Source organism: Stegostoma tigrinum, chromosome 38 (genome assembly GCF_030684315.1).
Source record: "Stegostoma tigrinum isolate sSteTig4 chromosome 38, sSteTig4.hap1, whole genome shotgun sequence".
Classification (NCBI taxonomy): domain Eukaryota; kingdom Metazoa; phylum Chordata; class Chondrichthyes; order Orectolobiformes; family Stegostomatidae; genus Stegostoma; species Stegostoma tigrinum.
This window is the reverse complement of record NC_081391.1, coordinates 19,905,456-19,928,059: the sequence shown is the minus strand read 5'-3', so window position 1 is coordinate 19,928,059 and position 22,604 is coordinate 19,905,456. Positions and strand designations below refer to the sequence as shown.

Here is a 22,604-nt window from a genome sequence, read left to right as displayed (position 1 = left end):
GTAATAGCTGTATAAATCTGGGATGAATGCTGTTGTGTCATGCAGGTCTCGAGCGACTGAAATTTTATTTTTAGGAGCAGGATAAATGCAGGGGAAGTGGATTCGCTTGGCGACAGACTAGCCCCTCCTATTCTCAGCCCAACCCCAGTACAGGCAAGGGACATTGAACAGTTACAGCAACTTGCCCTTCAGCCTGAGCATTTCAACTCCCTTCATCCTTTCCCCATAGGTCAGCAATTTCTTTCCTTTCACTGGTGGCTGTGCATCCAGTTTCATTAACACGATTGTAACATTTCACTGCACAAACAAGGGATATCGGGCATCACGGTAGCCCAGTGCTTAGCACTGCTGCCTTACAGCACCAGGGACCCCAGTCTGATTCCAGCCTCTGGAAACTGGCTGGAGTTCACAGGTTCTCTGCAGGGTTTTTTGTTCCTGGGTGCTCTGGTTTCCTCCCATTGTCCAAAGGTGAGCAGTTCAGGTGGATTGGCGAGGCGATATTAGCAATGATGTTCAGGGATGCGTAGGTTAGGTGCATTAGTCATGGAAAATGCAGGGATAGGATAGGTGGGTGGGATGGTCTGCTGAGGGTCAGTGTGGACTTGCTGGGCCAATTGACCTGTTTCCACACTGCAGATTCTATTCTGTAGATTCCAGATGGCTTGCTGTCTTTCATTTTAACTTTTCTTCCCCCAGTAGGACATGGCTATTGCTGGCAAGGCACTTGTTGCCCATTCACAACTGCTCAGGTGATGAGTGTGAAGAGGTTTTCATCTTGCTCCCTTTCATTAACGGCAACATTGTGTTTAGCACAATTCCTTGTGATTTGGAACATTTCAGAGTCAGAATCCCTGCAGGTCATACGGCAGATCAAATCCGCACCAACCCTCAAACCCACCAGTTTGTCTGGTCGAGCGCTCATCGTTCAGCGCTGAGACAGAGTTAAGCCGAGACCAAGTCTCTCACACAGCCCAGGCAGTGAAAAATGGTCACCACTAATTCAATATACATCCGATATCGCTCCAGCAACTTCCAAAATATGCACAGGCAATTGAACCAATTTATTTTTAGGTACAGTGACTTCCTAATTTGCACCAATGCTATTATCTTCTCAGACCCAACCCAATACTGTTCACCCACTCCTCTTCCAGTTCATATAGGCACAGAAGGTCACAGCATGGAAATGGGCCCTTTGGCCCAATTTGTCCACGATGCCCAGTCTTCATAATTAAACTAGTCTCACTTGCCCGAGTTTGGTCCATTTCACTCCATTCCTATCCCATCCATGTGCCTGTCCAAATGTTTCTTGATGACAAAATTGTAGGCATTCCATGATTACCTCTGGTAGTCCATTCCAGACCCTCTGGACCCTTTTGTATCTCTCCCTTCTCACCGTAAACCTATGCCCTCTAGTTTTCGATTCCCCTGCCATGGAGAAAGGTTGATGGCCATCCACCTTATCTATGCCTTTCATGATTTAACAGAACTCGATAAGGTCACCCCTCGGTCTCCTACAGTCCAGGGAAAAAACCTCAGCCTATCCAGCCTCTCCTTATAATTTAAACTTTGCAGTCCAGGTAGTATCCTAGTAAATCTTTTCTGCACTCTTTCTAGTTTAATCTCCTTTTTAAGGTAGGATGTCCAGAACTGCATACAGTATTCCAAATGTGGCCTCACCAACGTCTTGTACAGGTGCAACAGAATGTCCCAACTCCAATACTCAATGCTCTGACTGATGAAAGCTAGCATGCTGAAAGTCTTCCTCACCACTCATTTTCAAGGAGTATGAACCTGTATCCATAGATCTCTTTGTTCTCTATCACTCCCCAGAGCCCCACACTTCCCATATTTCTCATTCCTCCCTCTTCAGTGGTAGAGTGGACTTTCTGGGTCCTAATTATAATTTCAAACAATTAACATCCAAAGAAAGATTCTATAAAATTTCAGAAATGACTAAACGCTGTATAATTTATTGTGACCAAAGGAAAAGTAGGATTGTGCCTAAACAAACAAAAAGAAAACTTCCCCAATAGAAAAGCACCCTACAAGAAGTAATGTAGTGCACTTTGCCCCACCTTCCAGCTTGTGATAACGGTGAATACAATAGTCATATCGACTGGCACTATTAACAGTACACGGAGTTTTACAAAAAGTGCATTTTACAAAAAGCAGCCATTTATACAGAAGGCATCTTGCGAGGTTTCATTATTAAAAGAGAAATGCAGGGTTATAGCTGGAAGCAGGTGCACTCCCACACATTACAATCAACTCAGTGTACGAGGCCCATCAGCACGTAACTGTCCTCTTCACATTAGCTGAGATTTGAGGGACTAGCTATGTGCTTCAGTCACTGGCTACAGACTTCCTACAGTGCCTCCCTGCCCACAATTCTCCCTTAGGTACTCTACTGTACAACTCGAAGTGAGGGGGGGGGGGGGGCGCCGTGGCATTGTACTGTTCTCATTCACTCAACCAACCATTAACACTTTACAGTCCGAACTCTTAAAATACAGCTATAACTGATGCCTTGTGCAGGCATAGAGGGAAGGTCGTCCATTGCTTTATGGGTCCTGGGACATGACAAGCAACCTTTCCCCTAAACTGGTTCAGTTCAATGTCAATTTACAGATTAAAGCTGAAGCCAAATAGCATATTTCCTCCCCAACACCTCTGCCTGCAGGTTATACTGCCCATTCAAACAGCACAGTCAGGACGAACTACTCTGAAAACCCATTCATGCCACCTGCTTTTGCAGGGCTTAAAGTATAAAGAGCAAATGGAATACAGAATGCACTCCACAGTATGGTGAGATGATTCAGGAAAGTGTCCAGGAGACCAGTCAACTCCCTGACACTAGCCACAGACAGCAACAACTCCTTCGGATTACACCCTGTTCAGTTGGTTTGTCAATAATAAAAAGGTGCTATGCATTTGCTGCAGTCCCATACTCCAGGGAGCTCAGGCCAGTCTTTCTGCTGAGGACAGTAGGGGCCCCCAGATTTTCACAGCAAGCACTCATGGGACAGGGCAGTTGTTGCATTGAACATCAGACAGAGGAAGTCCCAGCTCTGGCATAATGAAAAGGCAGCATTTCAGAGGCAGTCAAGCTCAGACACCGATCTAACCACCCAGCTGACCGATAATGAAGAAAATAAATCATTTTTGCAGGTAGTGCAGCATGACATTCTTCCATTCAATACAAGTCAAGCTGCAGTGATGTTACAACCAAGTGGGTGAATGTGCAGTTTAAGAACGGGGCATAATTAGACCAGGATAGCGAGGCCTAATTCAAATACAAATATTCTACCCTGCCATTTATATGGTCAATACTCCCATGTCAAGTCCAACATTGGAAATCACCAATGTCATACGGCAACTATTGTATCTGACCAAAGGTGACACTGTTACAGGAGGGTATAATTACTGTGATACGTTTACATTGGCGCATCCCACTATAAACTCGAACAGTGACAACCTGAAAACTCGAACAGTGACAACCTGATCACAGCAATGCATAGAACGGCACCAAACTGCAAACATGCTCTGGGCTTACTGCACACTCTGTTATATACAAATCTTAAGGAATAAACATTTTTAAAAATGGTTTGGGGGTAGTTGGGGGGGGGGGGGGGGGGGGGGTAAAGAAGAGGAAGAGTGCCCAACTGTTGCCCAGCAATTTGAACAAGCTATGGCTGGTAGGAGCTGTACTCCTGGATTCACCACACCGTGACAGGTAACGCCACCTTCAGGGAAGAAGGCACTGTTGCAGGAGCTGAGGTTTACAGTGTCACTGTGGCGTTACAAGCACATGGGCAGAACACGAAATCTACACCAGGGACCAGGCTTATTAGTGCGAATGTGAAGCAGCCCGCGGTTTGTCAGTGAGTCACTGGGGCTTTGCCGTTTCCACAGGGCCTGGCAAAACATCACGGTAATCAGATTCCCTTCCCAATAGGGACATCGTGGCACCGTGCCTCAAATAAAATTAAAGGCAATCCCATGTACGTACACAGTTATGTTATCTTCTGATATACCTCCACTGCCAGTTTAAATACTCCCCAAGGGCAGGAGGCCTGTGTGGGGTTAAAGGTCAGAACCTTATGCTCTGCCACTTTGGTGGTTATCAAAGCCAAGCAGCAGAGGGGCATCAAGAAACAATACAACGGAGGGGAGGACGAAAAAGAAGAAGAAAAGTGCTTGCAAACAAAACTTTAACTGTATTTAACAGCAGATTGCCCTGTATCACCAGCCGTATTGGCCAGTCTGGGTTTTGCTCGCTACGTTAGCGGCACTGCCAACCTGTGCTTTCAGACACCGGCACAGGGTAGAGGAGATCCTGCAGAATCCAGCTGCACAGCTGGGCAATCATTCCATAAAACAAAATGAAAAAGATAACTAAATCACCATTTCTCTATATAGACTGGGTAGTATTCCTCCTTCCCCAACCCCCAGTTTAAAATATGAACAAAAAGAAAAAGGAAAAAATCTTCGACTCCCTCAGTCTTTACGGAGGTTTTTAAGCCGTTTTTCCAAGTCGGCATCTGCATCTTCCAGGACCACAGGCTCTGCTTTTTTCCCAGTAGCAACACTGAGTGACGCTCCGGTGCTCGGAAGGTCTGTCGGTGAACAACAGGAGAATGAGAGATCTGACATAACACATTTGGTGCATCTGAGCCAACCTGTATTTACACAGTGCCTCGAAAACACAACAGGGCAGAGCGCCCAGCCAGGCAACTCAGTAGCAGCGCATTCTGCCTCTGCTCGACTCTTACCTGCACCGCAGACTAACGTCTACATTTCCCCTAACGGGCCCCGTTTTAAGACGGAGTTGAGGAGAACGCTTCGAGGGTTAAGGAATTCTTTTCCCCTGGAGGCTGCATCTCTACATTTATTCATGGAGAAGATGAGCGAGAGAGCGAGCAATTACAAAGCAAGCAATTAGAGAGACAGAGCAATCAGACAGGAAAGCACGTTCCCTCTGGGAAGCTCTAGACAAGTCAATCGACATACCAAGAATGGCTTCAACTTTGAGGGTTACAGGGATATGATGGGGGAGTGCTGCATCTAGGTCAGATGCTCTTCAGAGGGTCGGTGTACTCAACTGGACCGAATGGCCTCTTCCTGCACTGTAGGGATTCTATGAATGGTCAGTAAGGAATGGAGGCAGATTAAAGGTGATCAGTTGAAGCCCTGCAGAAATAATGAAGTGACAATTCTGGAGTGACACGGTGGCTCAGTGGTTAGCACTGCAGCCTCACAGCACCAGGGACCTCAGGTTCCATTCCAGCCTCAGGTAACTGTCTGTGTGGAGTTTGCACATTCTCTCCATTATCTCCGAGTGACTTCTCCCTGGGTGCTTCAGTTTCCTCCCACAGTCCAAAGAAGTGCAGGCTCGATGGATCGGCTGCGTTAAATTGCACAAAACAGCGCCCCCTCAGTACTGCACTGGAGTGACAGCCTTTGTTTTGTGCACCCAAGGCCTGGGAGTGGGCCTTGTGGTTGGGAGGTGAAAGTGCGACCTACTGAGCTACAGCTGGCCTGTGGTTCTATCATCATATAAAATAATAAACTTAACAGACACGTAAGGAAAGATAAGGGCAGATAACCAAAACCTTGTTCAAGTGGCAGGTATTAAGGAAGGTTTTAAAGGAAGGAAGAAAAATGGAGGGGAATTCAAGGAGGGAATCCTGGGTTTAAGGCCCAGGCAGCTAAGGACAGAACTGTCAATGTTAAAGCCTACAAAGACAAGAACGAGAGAAGTATAGATGTCTCCACAGTGAGAGGCTGGAGGAACAGTACAGAGAAAAGGAAGAATGAGATTACCGAGGGATATGGAGATAAGAAGAGGTAGGTCAACGCACAGGCAACTCGTTAGATAATACACGCATCTGAGATGTCAATCCGTGGGGTTTAGGATACCCTCCAGACAGCTGTGCCTACAGTTCAGGATGATATTATTAATGCACATACTGAGAATGTGCTGTGCTGTCAGAGGTGCCAAATGGCCCCTCAGGAGGATGTAAAACAACCCATAATTATTCTGAGAAGAGCAGTTCTCCCCAGTATCTCTCCACCGATTTCAAATGAACCATCCATTTCTGGAAGCTTGCTGTGCACCTGACTGTTGTATTTCTTCTGTCAGAACAGCAAGTTACCCTTAAAAACGTACTTCATTGACCGTAAAAGGCTTTGGGGTATCCAAAGGCCAGGAACAGTGTTCTGCAAATACAAGATTTTCCTCCTCAAAGACCCAGTGTCACACACGAACCCTGAGCAAATGTTATTTGCTCCTTCAAGGCTGCTGTATTACTGTCAGTAAATGATGCACAGAGAGTCAGACAATCTCAATGACTGTCAGTGACATCCTTTAACACACAAACACAGGAAATCAGCATCTTCTCAGAAATGGTTCACTTGTCTCGACAGCGCTACTCTAACGTGTTATCGAGCAACATATGAAAAACACAACCTCTTGCCAATTATTAAGATACTTACTGGACAGTTCGTCAGTCAGGTTCAAACCAAGTTCATCTAGCACTTGAGACACAATGGCATCGCTGTAAAGACAAAACAGAATCAGTCCACTGCCCAACAAAAGATACACTGCTATATTCTCTTCATATTGACCAGAAGCAGGTCAGCCAATCAGGGGCTGAAGGTCATTAGTTCAAGATTTGGGTTTCTCTTTCACGGAACAGAAAGCCAGAGAAGAGTCGGGGGAAATGATCACATCTCATACCTGACAACACTTCATGTAGTAGTTTTGGATTTCCATTCCCCTCAGCTTGAAGCACTACTCCCTGACATCAGCTTGGCTCAAACCTTAAGGCATTTGTCCTTTGGTCTAGGCCCACACATCAGAGGAAATGTTTTCTCCCAACCTAGCATATCAAATCCTTGAGTCACTTTAAACTCTTTAACCAGATTGGGATGTGAACAAAAGCTCCAGGATTCTGGCACAGTTGGTGACTGGACACACACACACACACACACACACACAAATAATGTGAATGCTCGGATAGGCTCGAGGGGCTGAATGGTCTGTTCCTAACTTTCCAGACCTCATTCCCCTGTGAGACACCCTTCACCAACCTCTCTTCCTCATCGTCTTCATCGCCCATGGCATCATCGATAGCATCATTCATCATTTCCTCTTTCATGTCCATAATTTCTGACTGCTTCTCAAACTCCATCATGATCTTCTGAATCTGAGGCAGTTTCAACTGCAAAATGAGGGATACAGCTCAGTAGCTGCAAGTGATAAAGCACCCAGGTACCCAACACCTCTCTCATTCAGTCAAAATATCTGGTGACACAGTTTAGACTACGCACTGTCGCAAAAGCCCCTCACAGTAAAATAAAAACTTTTAAGCTTTGAAGATACTGTCACAATTGTAGCACCTGACCTTTCAGGCAAAGCAAAAAAGCTGAACATACTGGATACTGAAAAGACAGGCGAGCTTTTTGATGATGAAACACATTTTTCACTGGAGCATAGGAGGCAGAGAACAGTTGGGGTTAATAGTAGGTGTCTATTCTCTAGGGCAGGGGAGTTCAAGACCAAGGGGCATATTTTTAAGGTGAGACAAGAGTAATTTAATAAAAGCATGAGACAGACAGTTTTTCTTTTACATAGAGGGTGTGGAATGTGGAATGAACTTCCCAAGGGATGCAGGTATGGTTACAATGTTTAAAAAACACTTAGAAAAGTACATGATTAAGAAAAGTTTGGAGGGATGAGCCAGGAGCAGACAAATGGGACTAGTTTAGTTTGGGATTATGGACTGGTTGGACAGAAGGATCTGTTTCCATGCTGCATGATTATGATGCTATAACTCAGTCGGTCAGGCAGCCACATGGAGAGAGACAGTGCTTGAAGAATATAAGATGCTGAAAGGGATTGGCAAAGTAGACGTAGAGAGGATGCTTCCTCACGTGGGAAAACCTGGAATGTGGATCATAGTTTTAGGCTTAGACACAGCTGATTAAAAACAGAGATGAGGAGAAATTAATTCTCTCAGAGGGTTGTGAATCTGTGGAATTCACTACACTGTAGTGGACTCTGGCAGGCTATGTAAGCTTAAGGGGGAAGATATTTTTAATTAATAATAGTTATGGAGAACGGGCAGGAAAGAGTTGAGGCCGAGGTGTGATAACCCACAATCGTAATAAATGGTGGAGCAGGTTCGAGGACTGAATTACCTACTGTTGCTCCTCATTCTTAATGTTTCGGGTCAATACATTTCCAAGCAGAATTGCTCCCAATCACCTGCTAAGGTTTCGTTTGAACTTTTTCATGTTTAGCTGCAGATTTATAGTGTCTGCAGGATTTGAATTTAATCCAAAAAGTGACTGAGACCAATGCAACAATACATTCAACAGTCACATCCTGTTTTTATTTTTTAAATTGAATTCAAATTCCACCATCTGCCGTGGTGGGATTTGAACTCAAGTCCCCAGAACTTTACCTGGGTCTCGGGATCAATAGTCTAGTGATACTACCACGAGGCCATCTCCCCGGCAGCATCTGCACGCAGAAAATAATTGAACAACATGGATGCAACTGATGTGGAGTTTTCATTTCAGTCATTAACCCAGGGTTTCCCAAAGTGGGGGTCAGGAAACCAAGTGTTGAAATTTTGGGGTTGCAAGTTCCAAAGCAGAATGACTACCACCATGAAGCTCTGACTGAGTGCACACCTCCTCTTGTAGGCAGATCTGGCCTATCGCTGAGCTCCCATCTCCACTGCTCTCATTGAGGGATTATGAAAATCTTCGGGCATCGAACTGGGTCATGGTGGGAAAGGTTTGGGAAACACTGCTGTAACTCGGCTTTTCTGTCACAAATGCTGGTAAATCTTTACTTCCAGCATTTTTCAGCACTCATTCCAGGCAAGACATTTCAATCGTTTGCATCCATGTAATTCTTGTCTGCGTAAACGCCACTGGCACAGCGTAAACGCCACTGGCCTCATAAGCCAGAATCCCAGGGAAATCAAACTAAAGAGGGGAAACTCAGCAACATCTGTGTCTTAGAGAAACAGAGTGAAAACTGAGTCCGACGATTCTTCTTTGGAACAGTACTTGAAATGCTCTCTGTTTCTCTCACCACAGTCGCTGCCAGATCTGCTGAGTTACTCCATCACTTTGTTTTTTAACGTCAGTTTTCCAGCATTCATAGTATTTTGCTTTTGTTTCAACAGTCTGGTGCTTTTGTTTCAACAGTCTGGGGAAATGGGTTAATTCCCACCACGGCAGACGGTGAAATGTGAATGGAGCAAAAACATACTGGAAAGCAAAACGGGGTAGCTACGTTTGATCGTCATTAAGGACCCATCTGGTTCACGCATGCCCTTTAGGGATGGAAATCTACCGTTACTATCTAGTCTGGTCTACATGTGACTCCAGACCCACAGCAACGCCGTTAACTCTTAACTGTCCTTTAGAAAATTCATAACGAACAAGAAAGGCCAGCCTAGCCAACGACAATCCGATCCCACGAACCGATTGTTTTCATAAACCCTTGAGTTGCACAAATCTAAACATTCCAGTACTGTGTCTACACCTCCTTCCCTCCCTGCATATCTCTCTCTCTCTCTCTCTCCTTTCCCCTTCTGTCCCAACCCGCATCTGCATATCATTTTAGTCAGCCCACAATTTCCACAACATTCATGTTCCCACGATGGAATTTCTTTTCTGCGAGAAACAAATGGTGTACAACCATTACCAGCTCAAATTTGCCAAATTTGCTTCTCTATAATACAATGGAGGAGAAAACTGAACACATATGCAAAGCTGCCTGCTGCAGCAGTATAGAAAAGTACAGGTGGCCACCTCACCTGCTGGTTCATGGTGGCCATGGCCTTGGAGACACCCTTCATGGCCTGAGCCATGGTGTTGTTGGACTTTAACGTCTGAATCTTCAGGGACACAGCTTGGATGTTCGCCTTCATCATGATGAATTTCTTCACGTAGCGTCGCGTTCGCACCAAGTCTTTCGCCATTATTTTAACTGCATCCTAGTGGTTGGTAGAAGAAAAACTCATTGAGCAAAGTCTTGAATGACTCATTGTAACAAAGGAGGCAGACAGGTTTAAACTGCACCAGGACAGGCCTTTCAGCCCAGTGGGTCTATGCTGGGGTTGGTGCTCCATTTCAGCCCTCCTCCAACCTACTATTTCCTCAATCTATTCACATATCTTAATACTCCTTTCACCCTTGGTGACCTTACCCAGCTTCCCCTTAAATGCAACTCTGCCATCCACCTCACTTTTACTGCCTGTGGTGGTGAGTTTCACATTCTGCTCTCGGGGGAAAGATGCTTCTCTTGATACGGATTTTTTTTATGATTATTTTACTCTGACGGCCTCAGTCCCTTTCAGACTCTCAAAGGTCACCAGGTAAAGGGACCCCAGCCTGTTAAATTTTCTGTAGTGTACATACCTTGCACATCATCATTACAGCTCCTGTAATAATTCACACAATGCTTCAGTCTCGATCTGACTGTGGCCTAAATTCCACTAACTGTACTTGTTAGAGTTCTATTCCAAGTCTCACACCACCAACTCCTCCACTGGTTACTTGCTTCTTGAATATTTACACACATTGAAGTCCTCCCCCAACAATCCATTTAGCAAATAACAACTACCTGTGTCCTAGATCCACATAGTCTCAAACAGCCCTGCCACAGTTTACTGGATAACAACTGGCAATTGTTGCCACCTGGCTCACTAATGTCCACTGACCTGTGTGCAACTGACCACAGCAATTAGCAGGGCCTGAACAGCTTTCTGAATGGCAAACCACTCAGTTCAAGGACTGTTGACAATTGGACAACAAATAATGGTCTGGCCAGCAATACACAAAGAGTAACAAGAAAATTGCAGCATTAAATTCACAAACTTACACTACTTACAACTTCTAAAGGGGGCAAAGAACAGCACTCTACTCAGTTGGGACTCAGTTCACTTATCTAAGGAAGCAGTAATTTTTTAGCATAACCAGCATCATCAGAAGGGAAAATTCCCCACGCCAGTCCCTTCTTGTATAATCCCACAGGATTAACAACATCCAGTACTATAGCACGTTCCAAATCCGTGACCCTCTACTTCCAGAAGGACTAGGGCAGCAGATACATGAGAATACCTGCCCCTACAAGTTCCTCCTCAAACAACTCCTCACCCAGGCTTGCCCTCCCTTCAGTGTTGCTGGCTGAGAGTCCTGAAATGGCACTGTGAAGGTACTTACAGCATACGGCCTGCAGTGGTTCAAGAAGGCACATTTTCAAGGGATACTAGGGATGGGCAGTAAATGCTGGCCCACCCAGCAACACCCACATCTTAGATAAGGTAAAGTGTGGAGCTGGATGAACACAGCAGGGCAAGCAGCATCTCAGGAGCACAAAAGCTGACGTTTCATCAGAGAGGGGGATGGGGAGAGGATTCTGAAATAAATAGGGAGAGAGGGGGAGGCGGTCCAAAGATGGACAGAAGAGAAGATAGGTGGAGAGGAGAGTATAGGTGGGGAGGTAGGGAGGGGATACGTCAGTCCGGGGAGGACGGACAGGTCAAGGAGGTGGGATGAGGTTAGTAGGTGGGAAATGGAAGTGCGGCTTGAGGTGGGAGGAGGGGATAGGTGAGAGGAAGAACAGGTTAGGGAGGCTGGGATGAGCTGGGCTGGTTTGGGATGCAGTGGGGGACGGAGAGATTTTGAAGCTTGTGAAATCCACACTGATACCATGGGGCTGCAGGGTTCCCAAGCGGAATATGAGTTGCTCTTTCTGCAGCCTTCAGGTGGCATCATTGTGGCACTGCAGGCGGCCAAGGATGGACATGTCATCTAAGAAATGGGAGGGGGAGTTAAAATGGTTCGCGACTAGGAGGTGCAGTTGTTCACTGCAAATCGAGCGTAGGTGTTCCACAAAGCAGTCTCCAAGCCTCCACTTGGTTTCCCCAATGTAGAGGGGGCCACACCGTGTACGGCAGATGCAGTATACCACACTGGTGGATGTGCAGGTGAACATCTACTTAATGTGCAAAGTCATCTTGAGGCTTGGGATGGGGGTGAGGGAGGAGGTGAGGGAGGAGGTGTGGGGGCAGGTGTAGCACTTCCTGCGGTTGCAGGGGAAGGTGCCGGGTGTGGTGGGGTTGGAGGGGAGTGTGGAGCAGACAAGGGAGTCACGGAGAGACATCTTATGATTTTTCTTAAATTAAATGATTATGTCGACAACCATTACCACCAAGACATGTTCACAACAAAACAGAACACTACAAAAGCATTTACGTTTCCATCAGCAAAATCAACCCTACACAAGAATTCCTCTTTGCACACATACCATCTGTCCTTGTTTTGCCATTTTCTTGATATCTGCAATGATTTTCTTCTCCTGCTGTTCCAGTTTCATCTTCTCGCGGTCCAGCTCCCTCATGGCTCGATTCAGAGCTCGCTGGTTTTGCCGCAGCATCTCCTCCGGGGTCTTTCTCCTCCCAAATATGGCATTCATGGTGATTCACTGTGCTAAGGAAAAGTCAATACTATTAACCAGGAAACTCTCAGAGTTAAAAACCACTGCTCTCACACAGCCTTCTGCTGTGAAGATGCCAGTGGACTGTCAGTACCTCAGCCCAATGGCAGGAAACATTAGTCAAACACAAGGAATGGGAGAAAACAGAACCTTCCGTAGCACTTTTACAGCTAACAACCTACTGTACGAAACAAAGGTCCCAATACGTGCACAGCAAGCTCCCACAGATTCTGGTCATTACCATGTTAACTTTTTTTAAGAAAGTAAAAGCCAAAAGAAAAACCAGAAACAAAAACAGAAATTTCAGGAAAAGCTCAACATGTCTGTCAGCAAATGTGGAGAGAAATCAGAGTTAATGTTTCGAGTCAAGTAATCCTTCCGCAGAGTTCTGTTTTTAATTAAAAAGAAAGATGTTAGTTGAAGAGCATATATTTTCAGTTTATCAGACGGAACGCATCTGCTCTTTCTTGAAACTGTGCTGAGCCCACATTAGTACTACCCAACTTTATCACGATTGATCTCACAATAAACAAATCTGACTCCTTTCGACAGCTTCCACAGGTCAGAGGGAGGGGGGGTGGGGGAGAGGGAGAGGGAGAGGGAGTGGGGGGGGTGGGGGAGGGGAGAGGAGAGGGGGGGGTGGGGGAGAGGGAGTGGGGGGGGTGGGGGAGAGGGAGTGGGGGGGGTGGGGGAGAGGGAGTGGGGGGGGTGGGGGAGAGGGAGTGGGGGGGGTGGGGGAGCGGGAGAGGGAGTGGAGGGGGAGAGGGAGAGGGAGTGGAGGGGGGAGAGGGAGAGGGAGTGGGGGGGGGGAGAGGGAGAGGGAGTGGGGGGGAGAGGGAGAGGGAGTGGGGGGGGGAGAGAGGGAGAGGGAGTGGGGGGGGAGAGAGGGAGAGGGAGTGGGGGGGTGGGGGAGAGGGAGAGGGAGGGGGGGGGGTGGGGGAGAGGGAGAGGGAGTGGGGGGGTGGGGGAGAGGGAGAGGGAGTGGGGGGGTGGGGGGAGAGGGAGAGGGAGTGGGGGGGTGGGGGAGAGGGAGAGGGAGTGGGGGGGTGGGGGAGAGGGAGAGGGAGTGGGGGGGTGGGGGAGAGGGAGAGGGAGTGGGGGGGTGGGGGAGGGGGAGAGGGAGTGGGGGGGTGGGGGAGAGGGAGTGGGGGGGTGGGGGAGAGGGAGAGGGAGTGGGGGGGGTGGGGGGAGAGGGAGTGGGGGGGGAGTGGGGGGGGAGAGGGAGAGGGAGCGGAGGGGGGAGAGGGAGAGGGAGTGGGGGGGGGGAGAGGGAGAGGGAGTGGGGGGGGGGAGAGGGAGAGGGAGTGGGGGGGGGGGAGAGGGAGAGGGAGTGGGGGGGTGGGGGAGAGGGAAAGGGAGTGGGGGGGTGGGGGAGAGGAGAGGGAGTGGGGGGGTGGGGGAGAGGGAGAGGGAGTGGGGGGGTGGGGGAGGGGGAGAGGGAGTGGGGGGGGTGGGGGAGAGGGAGTGGGGGGGTGGGGGAGAGGGAGAGGGAGTGGGGGGGTGGGGGAGAGGGAGTGGGGGGGAGTGGGGGGGGGAGAGGGAGGGGGAGTGGGGGGGGAGTGGAGGGGGGAGAGGGAGAGGAGTGGGGGGGAGAGGGAGAGGGAGTGGGTGGGGGGAGAGGGAGAGGGAGTGGGGGGGGGGGAGAGGGAGTGGGGGGGGAGAGGGAGAGGGAGTGGGGGGGGGAGAGGGAGAGGGAGTGGGGGGGGGGAGAGGGAGAGGGAGTGGGGGGGGGAGGAGAGGGGGAGGGAGTGGGGGGGGGAGGAGAGGGAGAGGGAGTGGGGGGGGGAGGAGAGGGAGAGGGAGTGGGGGGGGAGGAGAGGGAGAGGAGTGGGGGGGGAGGAGAGGGAGAGGGAGTGGGGGGGGGAGGAGAGGGAGAGGGAGTGGGGGGGGGAGGAGAGGGAGAGGGAGTGGGGGGGGGAGGAGAGGGAGAGGGAGTGGGGGGGGAGAGGGTGAGGGAGTGGGGGGGGGAGAGGGTGAGGGAGTGGGGGGGGAGAGGGAGAGGGAGTGGGGGGGGAGAGGGAGAGGAGTGGGGGGGGGAGAGGGAGTCGGAGTGGGGGGGGGGGAGGGAGACGGAGTGGGGGGGGGGAGAGGGAGACGGAGTGGGGGGGGGGAGAGGGAGAGGGAGTGGGGGGGGGGGAGAGGGAGAGGGAGTGGGGGGGGGGGAGAGGGAGAGGGAGTGGGGGGGGGAGAGGGGGAGTGGGGGGGGGGAGAGGGAGAGGGAGTGGGGGGGAGGGAGAGGGAGTGGGGGGGGCGGGAGAGGGAGTGGGGGGGCGGGAGAGGGAGTGGGAGTGGGGGGGGGAGAGGGAGAGGGAGTGGGGGGGGAGAGGGAGAGGGAGTGGGGGGAGAGGGAGAGGGAGTGGGGGGGAGAGGGGAGAGGGAGTGGGGGGGGAGAGGGAGAGGGAGTGGGGGGGGTGGGGGAGAGGGAGTGGGGGGGTGGGGGAGAGGGAGTGGGGGGGTGGGGGACGAGGGGTGGGGGAGAGGTGGTGGGGGAGAGGGGGTGGGGGGGTGGGGGAGAGGGGGTGGGGGGGTGGGGGAGAGGGGGTGGGGGGGTGGGGGAGAGGGGGTGGGGAGAGGGGGTGGGGGAGAGGGGGTGGGGGAGAGGGGGTGGGGGAGAGGGGGTGGGGGAGAGGGGGTGGGGGAGGGGGTGGGGGAGAGGGGGGGGAGAGGGAGTGGGGGGGGTGGGGGAGAGGGAGTGGGAGTGTGGGGGAGAGGGAGAGGGAGTGGGGGAGGTGGGGGAGAGGGAGTGGGGGGGTGGGGAGAGGGAGTGGGGGGGTGGGGGAGAGGGAGTGGGGGGGTGGGGGAGAGGGCGTGGAGAGGGTGGGGGAGAGGGAGTGGAGGGTGGGTGAGAGGGAGTGGGAGGGTGGGGGAGAGGGAGTGGGAGGGTGGGTGAGAGGGAGTGGGAGGGGGTGGGGAGAGGGAGTGGGAGGGGTGGGGGAGAGGGAGTGGGAGGGGTGGGGGAGAGGAGAGGGAGTGGGGGGGAGAGCGCGGACGAGCGGAGTGGGGGGGAGAGGGAGAGGGAGAGGGAGTGGGGGGGGAGAGGAGAGGGAGTGGGGGGAGGGGGAGAGGGAGTGGGGGGTGGGGGAGAGGGAATGGGGGGGTGGGGGAGAGGGAATGGGGGGGTGGGGGAGAGGGAATGGGGGGGTGGGGAGAGGGAGTGGGGGGTGGGGGAGAGGGAGTGGGGGGTGGGGGAGAGGGAGAGGGAAGGGAGAGGGTGGGGGGTGGGGGAGGGAGTGGGGGGTGGGGGAGAGGAGAGGGAGTGGGGGGGAGAGGGAGTGGGGGGGTGGGGGAGAGGAGAGGGAGTGTGGGGGTGGGGGAGAGGAGTGTGGGGGTGGGGGAGAGGGAGAGGGAGTGGGGGGGTGGGGGGAGAGCGGGTGGGGGGTGGGGGAGAGCGGGTGGGGGAGAGCGGGTGGGGGGGGGGGTGGGGGAGAGGAGAGGAAGTGGGAGTGGGGGGGGAGAGGGAGAAGGAGTGGGGGGGAGAGGGAGAGGGAGTGGGGGGGGGGGAGAGGGAGAGGAGTGGGGGGGGGAGAGGGAGAGGGAGTGGGGGGTTGAGGGAGAGGGAGTGGGGGGGTGAGGGAGAGGGAGTTGGGGGGGTGAGGAGAGGGAGTTGGGGGGTGAGGGAAGAGGGAGTTGGGGGGGGTGAGGGAGAGGGAGTGGGGGGGGGTGGGGGAGAGGGAGTGGGGGGGGTGGGGGAGAGGGAGTGGGGGGGTGGGGGAGAGGGAGTGGGGGGGTGGGGGAGAGGGAGTGGGGGGGGTGGGGAGAGGGAGAGGGAGTGGGGGGGGAGAGGGAGAGGGAGTGGGGGGGGTGGGGGAGAGGAGAGGGAGTGGGGAGAGAGGGAGAGGGAGTGGGGGAGAGGGAGGGGGGTGGGGGAGAGGGAGAGGGGGGGCTGGGGAGAGGGAGTGGGGGGGTGGGGAGAGGGAGTGGGGGGGTGGGGGAGAGGGAGTGGGGGGTGGGGGAGAGGGAGAGGGGGGGTGGGGAGAGGGAGAGGGGGGGTGGGGGAGAGGGAGAGGGAGAGGGAGTGGGGGGGGTGGGGGAGAGGGAGAGGGAGTGGGGGGGGAGAGAGAGAGGGAGTGGGGGGTGGGGGAGAGGGAGTGGGGGGGTGGGGGAGAGGGAGAGGGGGGGTGGGGGAGAGGGAGTGGGGGGGTGGGGGAGAGGGAGTGGGGGGGTGGGGAGAGGGAGAGGGAGTGGGGGGGTGGGGGAGAGGGAGTGGGGGGGAGAGGGAGAGGGAGTGGGGGGAGAGGGAGAGGGAGTGGGGGGGGTGGGGGAGAGGGAGTGGGGGGGGTGGGGGAGAGGGAGTGGGGGGGGAGAGGGAGAGGGAGAGGGGAGAGGGAGAGGGAGAGGGAGTGGGGGGAGAGGGAGAGGGAGTGGGGGGGAGAGGGAGAGGGAGTGGGGGGTGGGGAGAGGAGAGGGAGTGGGGGGAGAGGGAGAGGGAGTGGGGGGGTGAGGGAGAGGGAGTGGGGGGGGGTGGGGGAGAGGGAGAGGGGGGGTGGTGGGGAGAGGGAGAGGGGGGGTGGGGGAGAGGGAGAGGGGGGGGTGGGGGAGAGGGAGAGGGGGGGTGGGGAGAGGGAGAGGGGGGTGGGGAGAGGAGAGGGGGGGTGGGAGAGGGAGAGGGGGTGGGGGAGAGGGAGGGAGGGGCGTGGGGGAGAGGGAGAGGGGGGGGTGGGGGAGAGGGAGAGGGGGGGTGGGGGAGAGGAGAGGGGGGGGTGGGGAGAGGGAGAGGGGGTGGGGGAGAGGGAGGGAGGGGGTGGGGGAGAGGGAGAGGGGGGGTGGGGGAGAGGAGAGAGGGGGGGGTGGGGGAGAGGGAGAGGGGGGTGGGGTGGGGCGGTGGGGGTGTTTGGACTGAGTCAGGAGAGTTGGGGGGAGGAGTTAGGGTAAGAGCGGTGGTGGGGGAGGGGTCAGTCAGCAGTGGGCGGGTGACGGTTTGGGCCCGGGTCCCGAGGTGACGGACAGACGGACTCCCCGCGCCCGCCTCCCCCCGGCCCGGACAGACCTGGAGCCTCGGGGCCTCTGAGCTGACGGTACGCGCTGCCGCGGCCTGCGGTTCCTGTTGTTGTCTGCCTACGTCACCCACGTCGCCGGCCAATTGAAAACTGCCGGATGACGCCATCGCCACTTACGTAGCGGCGGCCGCAGTGCGCAGACGCACTTCATCCCAAAAATAAAGCCACTGGCTCCGCGCAGGCGCACCTCCGATGCAGGAGGCAAACGCATCGCGCAGGCGCACTGAAGATGCAAATATCTGCCAGCCAGATCCAATCAGAAGTCACACGACGCCCCCAGGCTCTGGTCCAATCGGTTTATTTGAAATCACAGACTATCACAGCACTGCTCCTCTGTCAGGTGCAGAGAGTGAACAGTGCACACAGGTACAGAGGCTCATACAATTTGTGTGACATAATAAGTCTCTACAGCTGGCCAAGAGTGTTAGACAGCTAGTAAAGTGTCAACAATTGAATAACCAGTGAAGGGAAGCCCTATAATCTGATTATGTGAGGCAAGAGATAATTACAAAAAAAAAGTGGGTGCTGCGGTCAAACTAAAGAACTGGAAATAACATGATAGAGTCCGTACAGTATGGGAGCAGGCCATTCAGCCCATTGTGTCCACACTGACCCTCTGAAGAGCGTCCTACCCAGGCCTAACCCCCGTACTTTATCCCTGCATTTCCCACTGTAGACAATTTAGGCTGGCCAACAGAACTAATGTGCACATCTTGGAATTTGGGAGAAAACCGGGGCAAACCCACGCAGACACGGGGGAGAACGTGCAAACTCCACACAGACAGTCACCAAAGGCTGGAATCGAACCCGAGTCCCTGGTGCTGTGAGGCAGCAGTGTTAACCACTGAGCCACTGTGTTGCTCCATGGTATAAGAGTTGCACGCCAAGGGTCTAAACAGCGTAGTAATCAATTCAGAACTGTACAAACTAATTAAGGTAGAGATAAAATAATGTATCAAGATGATGCAGTCAAAACAGGACTGTAAGGAATATTTTACAGATACAGAACAATGCGTTGTGGTCACATGTACCGTGACATGAACCCAAGATCACGGCTGAGGCCCTCATCATGGGTACAGAACTTGGGTATCTGTCTCTACTCAGTGATTCTGTGTTATTGTACATCCCAAAGACCGCCTTGGAGGACACTCACCTGAAGATCAGAGGCTGAATGCCTTTGTCTATCCCCTTCAGACAAACCCTGCGCATGCATAGGATTTGCTCAGATAAGGAGGAATGCGACAGACTCTGAAAGGTTTTGAAGCACACCCTCATAAGAACAACATATGATGCTGAACTCATCAATTGCCCATTTTGACATGCCACTGCAAAAAAACTGCAACAGCCTCCTCAGAAGACAGACACAGGAAACAACTGATAGACTACCCTTCGTCGCCCAGTGCTTCCCTGGAGCAGAGAAACTACGCCATGTTCTTTGCAACCTTCAACATGTCATCAATGACGATGAGCTTCTCACCAGGATCTTCCCCAAGACTCCTCATCTTCAAACAACTGCCAAACCTTAAACAGACCATTGCTCACAGCAAACTGCCCAGCCTTGTGGACAACATCGACCACAACACCACACAACCAGATCATGGCAACCTCTGCAAGACCTGTCAGATCATTCACGCGGACACTATCATCACACGTGGGAACGCCACCCACCACGTACTCGGCAGATACTCACGTGACTCGGCCAATGTCTATCTCATACCTTCAGGCAAAGATACCCCGAGGCTTCGTATATTGGCGAGACCATGCATATGCTATGGCAAGGATGAATGGACACTGTGCAATAATTGCCAGACAGGAATGTTCCCTCCCAGTAGAGGTACACCTCGGCAGTCAAGGGCATTCAGACTTCGCGATTCACAATAATGCAGAATCGCTGAGCAGAAACTGATAGCCAAGTTCGGGATCCATGCAAACAGCTTCAACCGTAACCTGGGGTTCATACTGTACTGCATGTGACCAAACCACACTGTTCTGTATCTCTAAAATCTTCCTTTCGGTCCTGTTTTGACAGCATCACCTTGGTACACTGTTATGATCTCTCTATCTAAATGAGTTTGTACGGTTTTCATTACTTATTACATTGGTTAGACCCTCAGCATGCAACTCTTATGCATATCAAGATATTCCAGTCATTTAATTTGTCTTCAGCACCAGCTTATTTTTATTTTTTTGTAATTACCTCTCTGCCTCACATAATTGGATTATAATTCATCCCTTTGCTGGTAGTTCAGCTGTTGACACTTTACTCACTATCTAACACTCTTGATCATCTGCAGAGACTTATTATATGACACTCCAATCACACCAGAGTTATGATCTTTTGAACTCTCTGTCTCTGTCATCTCTCTCTGTGCACCTGACAATGCAGCAGCGCTCCAAGAGCCTGTGATTTCAAATAAACCTTTTGGACCATAGCCTGGCTTGGTGTGAATTCTGACTTTGTCCACCCCAGTCCAAACCAGCACCTCCACAGCAAGATCCAATGGGAGAGTACACATGTGCAGAGCACTGCTGTTTCACTGGGGGCAGGGACCACATCACGGTGCAATGCAATGGAGGTTGACTGCTCTGAGGGCCAATAAATTTGAGAGTTGGGATGAAGATTATTTGATTAAAGGGCAATAGCTACGTGACAAATAGGGAAACAAGACAGCCCCTAAGCTGTATCTGAGATTCCAGCAGCACACCAATAGTAGATCGTCAATTCACCGAACTGTTAGAGTGCAAGAAGATGGTGCTTTCCTCATCATATCTGCACTAGCTCTATCCCCTAATGCCAATTTCCTGCCTTTTCCCCCCATATCCAGTACACTGTTTCTACCCAAATAGTAATCCAATGCCCTCTCAAACACTTCAACTGAACCTGCCTCCACCTCATTTCCAGGCAATTTATTTTTTGAACTGAAGGTTAGATACCTCAGAATATCCTGAATATTATACCAATTGTTTTGTTTTTGTCTGTTCAAGGCCTGTGGATGTCACTGCATTTATTGCCCATTCCTAATTGCCCAAGAGTCAATCACTAGGTCCGAAGTCCCAAGTAAGTCCCCCAAGGATACTTGTGATAGGATTTTACAGAAGTGGTTAAACAATCACATTCATACCTTTAGAATTCAAATTTCACTATTTGTCATGGTGAGATTTGAACACACATCCCAGAATATTATCACAGGCCCTGAATCACTAGCCCAATGATATTATCACCTCACTGTTACCTCCCTGATTGGTCTTGGCCATGTCAATATTTGATTTGCAGCACCTTCTGTCTAATCCACTGGTCCTGAGATGTTATAACATACTACTAGAGTAAGTGGGATGTGAACCCAGGCCTTCAGGGCCGGAGATAGGGGCACTACCATAAACTGCTTCACCCCCCCCCCAGTCGATATTCAGGTTAACTGGCTTCAGTTCATGTAACTCTAAAATTTAAAAACAGTGCTTGACATTCTCAGCATCTGCGGAGAAAAGTTAACATTTCAGGTCAGTGAGTATTTCTCATAAATTCCTGGTTTTTTAGTCATTATCTCCTTTCAGTGCCACCACATTCATTACACACAATAGGAAAATTTACTGAGGCAGGTCATCAAAGGTTTCAATTTATTATGGTTATACGAAAACTAAGCCATAGGATCAGGTTCCTTCACATTAGGAGACACTAATAGAGTGGATCCTTTGCTCCTGATGCATCAATGCTAGGTTTAGTACTGACAACATTCACAGACTCCCATTCTTCAGGGTGAAATAGGCACCCATTGTTGGTCAAAACGAGATCCTTACTGGCAAACAGAATAAGATCATCCACACGCAAGTCTGACAATATCTGAGCACCAATATGCTTGGGATGGTCAGATGCATCACTCAAAATATTGCATAGTGGGTAAGTTTTCTTTATTCGTAATCATAAGATTGCAAGTGCTGGTGATGAGCTGAATTGAAAATTTTTTTTTAAAAAAAACCCAAACTGCAAAATTGCTTCATTCCAAGTGACAGTAAGCATGGGTCTATATCAATCTAATGGGTCAAAAACTGCACAGAGTGAACCCAGCTCCCATCCCATTTGCGCCCAGGGATTTCCGAAGGTAACGCCAGCTGTAGAAAGTTGAAGAAATTTCTCACACAAGGAGGGCCACACATGCATATATTACCACTGTGTTCATATTTACCAGGATATAATTATTGCCACAAGTATATCCCATCTTCTTAATCACACCTTATAATCTGCTCATATAACAGATTCTGTACCCAGGCACTGCTGAAAATGCTCACAGTAAAAATTACAGGAACCATAAAGCAACACTTCTTCTCCCCCAAAGTGTTTGATAAGTGACACACCTCAAAGTACAGAGCTGCAGGTATCGTTCCTCATGACTTTCTGCAAGAGACACCGGGATGTTCACCCTCAATAGGCAAACTCCATCCTTACCAGCGCCATGCTGACAATCCCAAAGCCCACTTCCACAGTGCAGCAATGCTGATTCCTCTCCTCTTGCCCAGCTAAAAACAAAATCTCAAGGTTAATTGTAACTTTCCCCAAGCAGTTCCACCAGAGATTGGATTCACAGGCATCAGACTCAAACATTGGACGGAATCTTGCTTTTAAATCGGGGAGGAGCCGAGGAAACATAAAGTGTTCTTTATTGAGGGGAAAGTTCTTGCTACTACCAAGAAGAATAAAAGGCGAGTAGGTTACATTTAAGGGATTCTTAATGTAACTGCGTTTGATTTCATTATTTTGAAATAAAGCGTGGTCAGTAAAAATTAAACATCACAGGGTGGGTGAAATCTGAAGTTAAAAATGAACCATGAGCTATTTTTCGTTTAAACAATTACGAGTACACCAACATCAGAATGACTTGGTGACACGGAAGCAGGTGGGATCATGACCAGCACATGTGACAAGTATGTGCGGATTTACCAGCAGTCATTTCCAAAGAGACAGCCCTGTTCTGCAGTTACATTGCATAAACATGCACTCCACAAAGGGAGCTAGCAGAATGATTGTTTGGATTTTCGGCCAGGCAGCTGGGAAGGATACAACAGCTGAGTCTTGAGGTGCTACGATATGA

General features: G+C 51.1%; 1 protein-coding gene across 2 annotated transcripts; it reads right to left on the bottom strand.

Annotated features, from left to right (window-relative positions):
- Window positions 1–3,514: 3,514 nt before the first annotated feature.
- On the bottom strand, window positions 3,515–17,632 carry chmp2a (charged multivesicular body protein 2A). Of its 2 annotated transcripts, none has more exons than XM_048520972.2 (6): window positions 17,511–17,631; window positions 12,335–12,511; window positions 9,840–10,019; window positions 7,093–7,223; window positions 6,496–6,557; window positions 3,515–4,616 (listed from the first exon to the last, which is right to left on the bottom strand). In XM_048520972.2, exons 2-6 carry the CDS (start codon window positions 12,500–12,502, stop codon window positions 4,498–4,500), a joined length of 660 nt encoding a protein of 219 aa, XP_048376929.1. In that variant the 5' UTR covers window positions 12,503–12,511; window positions 17,511–17,631; the 3' UTR covers window positions 3,515–4,497. The 2 variants fall into 2 exon arrangements, with proteins under 2 accessions (XP_048376929.1, XP_048376928.1); XM_048520971.2 differs by having other exon boundaries at window positions 3,516–4,616; window positions 12,335–12,516; window positions 17,511–17,632.
- Between the last annotated feature and the right edge of the window lie 4,972 nt (window positions 17,633–22,604).